This window comes from Hemicordylus capensis, chromosome 2 (genome assembly GCF_027244095.1).
Source record: "Hemicordylus capensis ecotype Gifberg chromosome 2, rHemCap1.1.pri, whole genome shotgun sequence".
Classification (NCBI taxonomy): Eukaryota; Metazoa; Chordata; class Lepidosauria; order Squamata; family Cordylidae; genus Hemicordylus; species Hemicordylus capensis.
The window spans coordinates 416,691,202-416,703,088 of NC_069658.1; the positions used below are offsets into that span (position 1 = coordinate 416,691,202).

An 11,887-nucleotide genomic window follows, 5' to 3' on the forward strand; every position below is an offset into this window, starting at 1 on the left:
TTCCGGCTCCTTAATAAAATCTGATTCCACCAGTAAAGCCATTGTGACAAGCCTAACAATCTTATATGGTGCTTATTTTTGAGAATCTCTATTTTTCACTTAAGTAAAGCAAATATGCAGTCTCCTTGTTGTAAGGATACTTTTGAAACTACACAGACAGTTACTGCAACATACTACTGTTTCAGGGGAGACCTTTTGTGCCCTGCTTAGCTACTTTTCCTTTTATGTGAATTACATTGCTTTCCAAGTAAGAATACTTTCTGAAACTGCACATTTCTGCATAGGTTCCATACTTTTTCTTCTGAAACTGCATAGTTACTCCAGACCCTGCTGCCAAACCTTTTGCAAAAACACAAATATTGTTCTTGGAATAAAGTGTGAACTGAACACATTTGGTATGGTGTTCTGTTTTGCCCATTTTATTTTCCGCATAGGATTTTGCTGTTTTCTTGGCAAAGAATTTGGGGGGATTGCTGCAGATGACAATCAGTGCAGTGACTTCTGCCCTTTTGCTCCCATAGCAAGAGAGCTTAGATTGTCCTGCCTCTCCTTGCAAGATATTTTTCCTGCTCTCTTGACAAAGGCTGTCTGACCATTTGTTGAGGTAACAGAGATTACCTACAAGGATATATTCTACTGAACTGCAATATTGCCTTGACATATTGTGTTTTGTAGAGCTAGAAAAATGACCTAGTGAAAGAAGAATAAAGATAGTCATATATTAATCCAATAAATTATGCTGCTTAGGTTGATGATGACTTCATACCACAAGACTACAGGCTACAGTTTCGCAAAAGCACTGCCAGTCCCTTTGAAGATGTATACGTTGGCTCAGAGACCGAATTTATAGTGCTGCATATTGACCCCAATGTCGATTACCAATTCAGGGTGTGTGCTCGAGGAGATGGTCGACAGGAATGGAGTCCGTGGAGTGTTTCTCAAACGGGTCTTTCCACATTAGTCCCTCATGGTATTATTTTTAAATTTTACATCTTATTCAGAATGAGAGTTCATAGAACTTATATCGTTCTGATATCATGTAGAACGATGCAGCATTTCAATGTACCTCTGCCCTTAAGGCTTACCTTGTATTCCCCTTATTGCTTTTCCTCACCACCACTAACCAAGGACTCAACCATTTCCAGGCACCAGCTCACCATGGTTCCTGAGCCAGGCAATGGACTCATGCGGCCCGGAAGTGTGAGCAAGCAATGTGGAGGCAGGCTGATCCCTCCTTCTTGGACCAGATGTTTTGTTACAAAAGCAAACAAACAGCAACCACCCACAAAAAGTTCATTCAGTTTTAATTATTTTATTAGATTTTTATGCCACCTCACCCAGATGGCTCTAGGCAGTTAGATACTCATATGGTTTAACTTATCTTCTTACATTTCAATCATAAAGACACTTACTTTTATATCGATTACATTTATTTCCAAGTAAGGCTATAACACTAAGCATTCTTACCAAGGTGTATTATTATTATTAATTATTATTATTATTTATCATTTTATATCCCGCTCTTCCTCCAAGGAGCCTAGAGTGGTGTACTACATACCTGAACTTCTCAAGGGTTTCCCTTGACAATTCTTAAGAGAAAGGTTGAGAACTTGTCTGAACAAAACGTGGGGATTGCATCTCTACAGCAGAAGATTTGCAGCTAAAGGATGCAAATCTTATGCAAATCAATGATACTTCATTTAGAATGTTTGAACCAGAACCATGTAAACAGAGCTAACAATGTTCTTATGCATGCTTATTTGAAAGTGCATCCCACTGAAATGAACAGCACTAGCTTCCCAGTAAATTTGTTTAGATTTGAGCTGTTAGAATTACAACATTCAAGCTGATGTGTTAAATTTAAATTATAAAATATAATATTTCCATGCTTCATGGTAGTAAAGCTTGTACTAATTCTGCATATCATGATGTTAGTAACTTGTGTCCATCAAAAAGATACTTCAATATTTACTATTAGCATTAAATATGTCAGATATTCAAGGTGCTTCATATACAATATTTCAATAATTCTCACAACGGTACTAGTATTATTCCCATATCTATTATATAATTTGAAGAGTGAGTTTATTTGTGGGTGTGTTTGTGCGAAATAAAGTCATACTTCCCGATAATCTACAGATACCAAATTTTGCATGCACAATCCTGCCACTGAAATTAGCTGAATGAACTACTTTTTACACTGGAATATGCTGAAGGAAAGGTTTAAAAACAATTTTTGTATTTTTTTAGCAGAAATTCTGAATATAATTACCAGGTTTTGTTGTTGTTCTCAACAGATTTTTCAATACTCAGTCAGATCAATAATTCCAAAATGACAGCATGCCCAAGAGAAGTGTGGTTCAAATTTACCAAATATGGTAGTAATTAAATAAAATGAATAATGTTTGAAATTGAAATCCTACAAATTTCAAACTATTCTTTTAGTTCCCTTTTGCAAGCATGTTAATTTAAAAAAATCTATTACATATATTTAGTTTCTTGAACTTTCATGCAAGTATAATCTATGCAAAATGACTTTGCCTGGTCAATGATAGGCCTCATCTGCTAACTGTATATAAAGAGGCTGGAAGAATGGTCTACCTAACATTTGTTGAGATCATGGTTGCGGTATGATTAGAACCAGCAACTTCCCATCTCACCCTCTTAGCCACTAGACTACACTACTAGCTTTAACCAAATGATTGACCCTTACTAGAAGATCTGGCACTGCTATCAGTTTTTAAAGAACATGCTTAAGTGGGGAAAGGAAAAGTCAGGAAGATATTGTGGGCAGGATTGACAGATCAAAAGTACACAAAACATGTTAACAATTTATTTGCCTTGAGTTCTGTGAAGTAGTGTAAGGCCACAGTAACTGAAAGACATGGCCTGACATCCAGACCAGTGCTGCAATGGCACTATGGGAAAGGGGTGATTTTTATTTTTGGCTGAAAATTTTAAATCTCCCTTTCACTCAATCTCACTATGCCTCCCAAAAATATGTCCCTGAGGGCTGTGTGATCCTCAGGGTCATATTTTTGGGAGGCAAAGTTGTCTTCAGAGGGAAGGGGGAAATCGGTGAAAATCACCTCCTCATCATGCCACTGCAGTGCTAGTCTGGATGTCAGCAAATGGTGCCTCCAATCTGAGTGTCATAGTGCAAGTGTGCCCAGCCTGAAGCTCTCCAGTTTTCAGGCTGCAATTCCCATTGGTGGCAATTTATTGCAGTTGGGGATGATAGGAGTTGTCCCAACAACAACTGGAAAGCCTTAGGGTGGTCACCCTGTAGTAGCCTACCTTTTTGTGCCTGTATGTCAGGGATTGATGCTGCTGTTACTATTCATGCTTGCCTTGTTAGAATGGATGCCTGGCTTTGAGGGCTACAGTCTGAGCAGCCGAAGAAACATAGCACTTCGCAACGACTCTGAGTCGGGTGGGGTGTTGTACTCCAAGGCTCCAACCTACTATTGTGGTCAGACACTGACATTCCGGTGAGTACATGCTGTATCATTTGAAGTGTGCCTCATTTGGGGGGCTTGTATAATTTCAAGTGTGCCAAACAGATCTGCATGAATTTAGCTTTCTCTGCTTCTGATCATAGCTTATTTGAGTTTTAGACACCCGAAGCACTAATTCAGTGGCCAGTACCTCCCATGTTTGTGTTTGAGTTTTCATTGCCTTGTTTACTTATCTAGTACAACAGTACATTCCAAACCATACATTGTAAGTAGTTTTAGATTTCTCAGTTAAATAAAAAAAATTAAAAATGGTTTTAAAATCCAGAGATTAGTCTATGCATTTAATTAAAAAAAAAAAAGCAGCCAGTGTTCAAAGAGCCATAGCACTAGTTCTGTGAGTCAAAGGGGCCTTAAGACCAGGGTTCTCAAACATGGCTGCCCAAATGCTGTTGGACTACAGCTCCCATCATCCCCAATCACAGTGGTTGAAGGGCATGATGGAGGTTGTAGTCCAACAAAATCTGGGGACCTAAGGTTGGGAAACCCTGCCATAGAAGAAGTTTTATGGTCTCATGACCAAAATTGGGTTGGCTGGGGGAAAGGCAAGCACCTCCCTCCCTTCCCCCAAATGACCCAAGGCTGCCATCGCTGCTGCACCTCCCGCACCCACACGATTGGCGCATAATAAATCGTGGAGCAGCGAGGGGGGAGTGAAGAAACCAAACAGCATCCTCTAGTATTCCACAGTGCACTGCATGAGAAGTGTGGTGCATTGGCAGGGCTCTGCACTGCCTGGCCGCTTCTTCCCTAGGCTCTATGGAAGCTCGGGCTGCTGGCAGCCCAAGTTTCCACATGACCCAGGTAGGAGGTGCACGTACCTCCCACTTTGAGTGTCCGGGTTTCAAACCCTCCCTACTCGAGGGAGGAGTTCTAGAGAATGATCCCGTTGGTTCTCACGACCAGCCCTCCCTGGGTTATAGCCTCCTACCCGGGTAGGGCTGATCAAGAGAATGACCTCAAGGTCTGTTATGTAGCATGTGAGAGTGGTGAAGGAAATGACAGCTGTTCCAAAGTGAGTCAGAACTTTAACTGGGTCCAGCGCAGTTTCTTTGCATGAGTCTAAACAGTATTTTGGATCCCATCCGTTGGTTTTGATTTTTCTGGCCAGTTGTAAAACCAAACTTTGATTTTTGCCAGAATTATAGTGGTGTTTTTTCTTGACAGGGCAATGTGTGGTTGAGAGAAAGAGATATAGGACATGAAGGAGGGGACAGAGATGGCATGAGGGTATATAGAGAACGAGAAGAGTTCTTACAGAGAAAGAGAAACCCTGCTAGATATCTACACTTGATAACTGTACCAAAATACTGCAGAGCTACACCATGCAGGCATGGTGTAATGCCTTACAAACAGCAGTCCTGGAAGGGAGATGTCAAAAATTCCCTACAAAGAACATACTTGTTACTGTAATTCAGGTGATATGCAAACGACGGCACACATTCTCCTTTATTGTCAATTGTATTGAGATATACGGCATAAATATATAACTCCTTTCATTAGCTGTCATCCAAATTGCACAGATTCTTATCTTGATTATCTTTTAGCTGACCAGAATGACTCAAGATCTTATAATGTGGCTAAGTTCTTTTTAACAGCCAGTAAAATTCACCAGGTGTTCATTAAGAATCAAACCTAGCTGATCTATGTTGGTGTTTAACCACTGTGAAGCTATCCCTGATAGTTTATTTTGCTGGGCTTCTGTTTGTAAATATTGCTGTTGTACTGGTCTCTGACTGTAATAAAGTACTGGTTGATTGAGAAAGAGAAGAGTCCTACGCCAGACCCTTTCTGCGGAATATTCCTCACAATCTCATACTTTCTTGTGCCAACCATGAGGGCTAGAAACATGCTTTCTTATGTTGGGGAGCTGGCTCTCAGGACTCACCATCAGCACCTGATCCTTTCCTACGTGTGACCATAGTGTTGCCCTGAGTGTTAATTATCAGTCCTCTCTATGTGCAGCAGGGACTAAAGAACTTTCCTTCCCCTTCCCTTTCATTAGGTTGCACAATTAGTCATCCTTATTTCTGCAATTGAGAGATCTAGAAATCCCGTCGAGACTAATTGGTTCTGATCAGTTCCATAACTCTTTTCTTGGAGAAGCTTGTTCATCCTTCTGGAGTTCTTACAAAGACTCCAGTAGCAGCCTCTTCCCTTCCGTGCCAGAGTGTAGATTGACTTGTATCCCCTTTCCCGCTCCCATTTAATTATAGCTCTGACGAGGCTTGGGATGGCTGTCTTCAGCAGAAACTCACTGTGGAAGAAAGCTGCTTGGGGTTTGTTGTGTTCTTAAATCAACTTTTCTAATGCACTGCAAGGAGATCAGAGATTTTGCCCGATCCACTGAGCTTCCCCCCTCCCCCACAGTGATGCTGTTTTGACCAGGGAAGGGTCCCTCTGGGACTGCCTGGTGCCAGTTGCAATTGCCAGTGCAAGACTGATTCTCTGCTCACACAGCCATGTAACTGCAGCAATCCTGGCTTAATCGGCTCCCCACCTGCTGCAAAAGACTCCATAGGCTACCTCTCGGCTCTCACTAGCATGCCCATCCACAAGCCACAGACCAGTTTGATTTCTCCAAAAATAGTTCCGCTGCGTTTGGAGGACTGTGGCATCAGCTGAACTGTGTCGTTCACAAGGGTGATGTCAATAAGGTCTGCAGCCTCTGGCTCACTTCAGTTTCTAGAACAGTCAGCAGCAAACGGAGTTGTAATAACCAAAGGCTCTTGTGAGCTGAACGCATTTACCTTTCGGGGAAGGCTGGCTGCTGGGGGTCTGTACGAGTCACTGGTCCGGTCTGGCTTTCTTTCAGTTAGCCCCTGCTGGGGGTAAGTAATTCTGCAACGTTGCTACACTGGGTGTGACCCAGTCACTCAGTTGCCCTTCAGAGGAGGCGGCCTCTTGCCTCTCTGATATTGTTCTGGGCTGGCCTCTTCTTACAGTTGGTGGGGATTCTCACAGCGCATGAGGCAGGAGTCCTCTGCTGGCAGAGAGCTCTTATTCTTACAAATGACAGGAGTGAGGCTTTTTGGAGGCCCAAGTGATATGTCCTTTCAGTTGTCACTCAGGAAAAGGAATGTGCCTCAGCTATTGGAGCTTTGGGAAGTGCTGCTCTCAAATGATTGTGGTGATTACGGCTATTTAAAAATGTTTTTACCACCTGCCTGCCTTTTAAAAATTCATTCAAGGCAGTGTACAAGATGAAATCAAATTTAAAACCTAAACACAGCAACTGCAAATCATTGCAGAAAACAATGTCAGGTTTGGAAAGCCAAAAAGATGCTGCTGAGTGAGGCTGATTGGTCAGAAATGGATCCATTCTCTGCTATCCCCACATAGAATCTCTCTCTCTCTCTCTCTCTCTCTCTCTCTCTCTCAGGGGTTCCTGTTCTCCTTTCTCTTTCACAGCTGTTCTTTCTCCTACAAAAATACTCTCATTCCTTTAGTTACAGGGATTTCCTCAGCTCAGCTTCCCCTTCCTCCCATAGGATTTGGTGGTCTTTCTGTGCTGTGGGCTGTTATGAAGGTGTTTTATGTCAGTTTGGCTAAGATGGTGCCTTATATGATTTCTCCTCTGAAGTTAATAGCAGCTGGGAGGGGGACCTTTGCATCTGGGAATCAGTGTGGTGGGGAAAGAGTTAGCCGCACTTAGACTTTTGAAATTCATTTTAAAAGAGGAGACAGACCTGTGGATACAAAAGAATGTCTTGTGGAACTGCCTCCTCCACTGACATTACCAAAGATGTTGTTGCAGCAACAGAGTAATAATAATAATAATAATAATGATTAATAAAACTTTATTTGTTAGCTGCTCCATAACACATTGTTTTCTGGGTAGCTTATTTATTTATTCAAGTCCCCACACCTACAAGATATCTCTGAATTAGAGGAAAAATCAACCTTTATAATAAAATGGAAGTTCCATTAGTAATAGTGGTATACCTCTGAATACCAGACGCCAGGGACAAACTGGGTAATTATCCTCTTCATACTGTGCTTAGGAGCTTCCAGAAGCATCTTGCTGGCCTCTCTTATAATGAGAATGCTGGACAAGATGGACTTTGGTCTGATCCAGGAAGGGAATTCTTGCATCCTTACAAAATAAGCCAATAAGCAATGAAGGATCTATATCTGGTGTCCTGCAAATTCTCCAGACAGGTGTTTGAGCCCCGGCCTATAAATGCATACGATCAAAATGGTATTTAAAATTTTTTATCAGCTGACAAAGTATGATTTAAAACCAAGAACAAGGCAGCTGGACATTGTAAATCTCAAGTTTACTTTCTACAAACGGTCGTCATATATTTGTGGATTACTTCCAGATGTAAGAGACTTCGCCTTTTGCAGGGCAAGGAGAACTGTTTTGTAATGCAAGTCTTCAGCTATCTGTTACTTTCCCCAGAGGACAGGCAAGTTTGCTAAAGTATTAGGAGTGCAATATGGTTTCAATTTTGAGTTAGACTCAAAATATAATGTAACAATTAACTCGTTATTGCCCAGCCAGCACTTTTAAAATGCAAGCAAAGCAATTTAATTTCCTGCTCTGGAAATATCATTCTTGCGTTTGTTTGTGGCTTGACATACATTCCACATCCAATTTGCTTTCATTTTGGACTGTGGGAAATTTACTTTATATTGAAAAATCCCTCTAAAATCGACTGGCAGACATATTTTCTTGAAGTTGTGGGTGTTGATATGCTTACCAGTAGGATCATGCCCTTATAGTTTCAGACCTTTGGTCCACAGGTATTCTGTTTCATTGGTCTGCTTGATAACTTTCCATTGTAAATATACACATTGTTCTTATATTTTATTAGTCAAATGTTATGAAGTACTTGTAAAGAAATAGGTGGCACTGAGAGACTAACTGAAAGGATTCTAAGATGGTTTAATATAGCAACCATCTTCAAAATAAAATATAAAATAAAGTAGAATTCTATATTTCAACCCCGTCCCTTTCAGAATCTTAGAATGCTCCCATCCTGTGATTTCAACTGCCCATTTTCCTGCGTTTCTCCAGTAACAACTCAGCATCTGATGAAGTGGGCTGTCACCCACGAAAGCTTATATTATATTAAACCATCTTAGAATCCTTTCAGTTAGTCTCCGAATGCTTCCAGTTTCTTTACAAGTATATTGTAAAAATGTGCTCCTTTTTCTTTTTTTAAAAGGCCATTGTGCATCCTTTCCATTAGTGCTTTGTATAATGTCAGCCATAGCTTTCCCTACATATGTAGTTTTGTTTTGTGTTATGAGAGTGTAGGCAAGGATAATCTCAAGCTCAAATATGTATAACTGAAAATATTCACATACTCTTCCCGTATCCCCATTTCCCTCCCTCCTGCTAGGTAACTTATCTATTACTACTTTCCTCTGGGTCAGAGCTTTTTTGCTCACTAGTTTAACACGGAGTGATAATCATTCAACAAATTTAGCAGCTGATCCCATTTATCTTTGATGTTGTTTGAACCAGAGTGTATTGTTAATGACCCGCCCTTAGTTATTTCTTCACTGAAACTTCTCTCCCCACCCACCTGCCCCCCAGTTTACATTATTTTGTCTCTTGCTTCTCTTGTTTTACAAAACATATTTATGGAATGGGTGTGGATAATAAAGGATAATAAAGCATTTCTATTAAGCAGGAGAATTTGGGAATTTGCATTTCCTTTACAGATACTTTTGGGCTTGTAAAATAAATCTGCCCTAGATTCCATACCGCAGTATCAGTCCCCTCAGATCCATCATGTAGTCATTCCCCCCCCCCACGTAATTTTAGTTTTGTCTTCTCAAGTTTAAAAGTAAATAAACCAGAAAACTCTCCCTTGAGCAGGGGGAAACCAAACCAAACCATACTAATATAAAACCACCTTCAACTTCTTTCTCCATGGATTCCTCAGTGTCTCAGTTCTTGTCAGTGACACATTACTATGCAGATTACATATAAACATTTTTACACACACACACACACACACACTCACTGCTGTTGCCAATGACTAGAGCTCTCTTCTTCACCTCAGATAGACTCTGGAGTCCCCCTTCTCCCCATCCCATCTATGTATTGTACAAAGGTAGCCTTGTTGGCTTTGTACTGTCCTGGCTGGCTGGGTAAAACTCAGTCGCACCCTTGTGTTGATATCTAAACTATAAGCCGCTTGGGGCAGAGACCTGTCCTCTCATTCTTTGCACAGTACCATGTACATGTAAATAAAATAGTAATAATAAAATAATGTACTTTGAATCTTATCTCTCATTTATGCAGTTATCGGACATCCCCAAAGCACCTCCCTCCAAAATGTTACAATGTTAATGCCCCATTAGCTAAAACTATCACGTATGCATTGGATCCAGTGTGCACCATGAGCTGACATGAGAGCAGGCCTTCCCCATTCACTTCAGTGTTGGGGTAGCCCCCTCTGCACAATGGGGATGTGTGTGCTGAGCCATTCCCAGTGGTGCTGAAGTGTACGGGCAAGGTTTTCCTGGACTGGGGGTTTGTTTCAGTTGCCTGATGTCAGAGGGAGCCTTTCAAACAAACTACAGATTCAGAAGTAAAGGTTTCTTCTGAAATAGGAGGAAACATTTGGCTTGGATCCAAACTACTAATGAGGAGAAGGAGGAAGCGTCTTTGTGCTTTCTATAGACTTTTGCACAAATGAAAAACTTTATGCAGAATACTGGGAGTTGCATTACAGTAGAGGAGAACCTAGTTATTCATGGGTTCTCTATTGCAATTTTGCATATCTGCAGTTGGGTCACAGAGACCCACTTTCCTTATCTGCGGGGCAAAATTAGGGCTATCTCCAATCCATGGTTCCTGAGTGCTGCCATTTTGTAGCACAAAATTTCTGACAGCCATTTTGTAGCACAGAGCCATTCTGTGGCTCTTTTCCAAAACAAACAAAAATTGCTGAAAAACAGAGGGTTTGGGGGGCCACTGCTGGAGGGCAAGGTACTGTGCTTATTTTTGTTTGCTCCCCTTTTTTCTTGTGATTTTCAGCACACTTCTGTATGCTTAGGAACTTACTGTAACACATGCACACACCCTCCCACAATCCCCATAGGATTAAGGTCTCTTCATTGATGGTATTGTTATCCTCAGAAATGTGTGGGAACGGAACACACGCAGATAAAGAGGGCCTCCTGTACATGGTTAATTGGGAAGATATAGGCTGTAGCATATGAACTCGAGTGGGATAAAAAAGTTTGAAAGAAGCATGTGCAAAATCTTGCACAAGAGCTTATATAAACAGGAACTCCTGTGAATCTGGAATCACTTTTCTCATGCAGCATTCTTCTGTTAAGTCAGAAATGGCTCTCCTGTGAGCTGAAGAAGCTTCTGCGAGCAGCAGGGTACCTCTGGATCCAAGCCAATGATATTGTTGCCATTCACTGTGGAGGGGTGGAGGAACTTAGACAATAACTTGTAAGAGCCATGATATTGTATACAGGTGGCCCTTGTTATTTGCATGGGTTCCGTTCTTGCCTATAGGCATGAATACGGAAACCATGAATAACAGAACCTTATCCCTATGAGAATCCAGGGGTTAGGTTCCTTAAGCTTAAGAAAGAGCAAAAAAAACAACAACCACCACCCAGAAATAAGGGAATAAAGTACCTTGCTCTCCAGCAGGTCCCACCACAACCCACAAATCCTCTACTTTTTTTCTTTCTTTTTTGGGGCAAAAATCCTTGGGAAAACCTTTTGGGGGTGGGGGTGGGGGGAGAGCCACAAAATGGCAGCCAGAAATGACATTGCAGGTCATTTCCAGCTACCCAGGAACTGCAGATAGGTGAATTTTGTCTATTTTTAAAACCTTGAATAAAGCAACTGGGTCTTTAAGACCCAACTGTGGATAGGCCAAACTGCGATCCACGAAACTGCGTATAACAGGGCCACCTGTGTATTATTCATACTAACACTTCAGAATATGACTATGTAGCCAACTTCTGTGTTTTCTTCACAGAATTGAAACAGTTGGCCAGCCGGACAAAAAAGACAGTATAGGAGTTTGTGTGGAGCAGCACAACACCTGTGATTCTTTGCAGCGAGATAAAGCAGTGTGTGTTAGCACAAATGGTGAGTTGCTGAAGAATTAAACATGTTTACCTGCCTAGAAATAACTGAACATCTGTGTCCTGACACTGGCCTATTGCGGCCTTCCTTGAATGTATCCTATGATATTGTTTCAGGTTCTAGAATTATAGAGAACTAGTGTATTATCAAAAGAGGCAATGCTTTTTAAAGTAGGCTTATCAATGGCAACTCACCTGTGGTGAGTAAATACAGTCTCCAAGTGACCAAGCAAAGCGGTTTTCATAAATGGGGTGTGGTGGATTGGCTCTTTTTTCTTTTCTTTCATGCTACTTAT

At 41.3% G+C, this 11,887-nt stretch overlaps 1 protein-coding gene across 1 annotated transcript in view; it reads left to right on the plus strand.

The window, feature by feature from the left end:
- The window catches only part of CRLF3 (cytokine receptor like factor 3), a 34,331-nt gene that overhangs the window by 16,748 nt on the left and 5,696 nt on the right, over nucleotides 1-11,887 (plus strand). Inside the window, exons 5-7 of the mRNA XM_053298791.1 lie at nucleotides 748-970; nucleotides 3,359-3,491; nucleotides 11,483-11,595. Coding sequence (XP_053154766.1) covers nucleotides 748-970; nucleotides 3,359-3,491; nucleotides 11,483-11,595 — 469 coding nt within the window. The remainder of the gene's footprint in view (nucleotides 1-747; nucleotides 971-3,358; nucleotides 3,492-11,482; nucleotides 11,596-11,887) is intronic.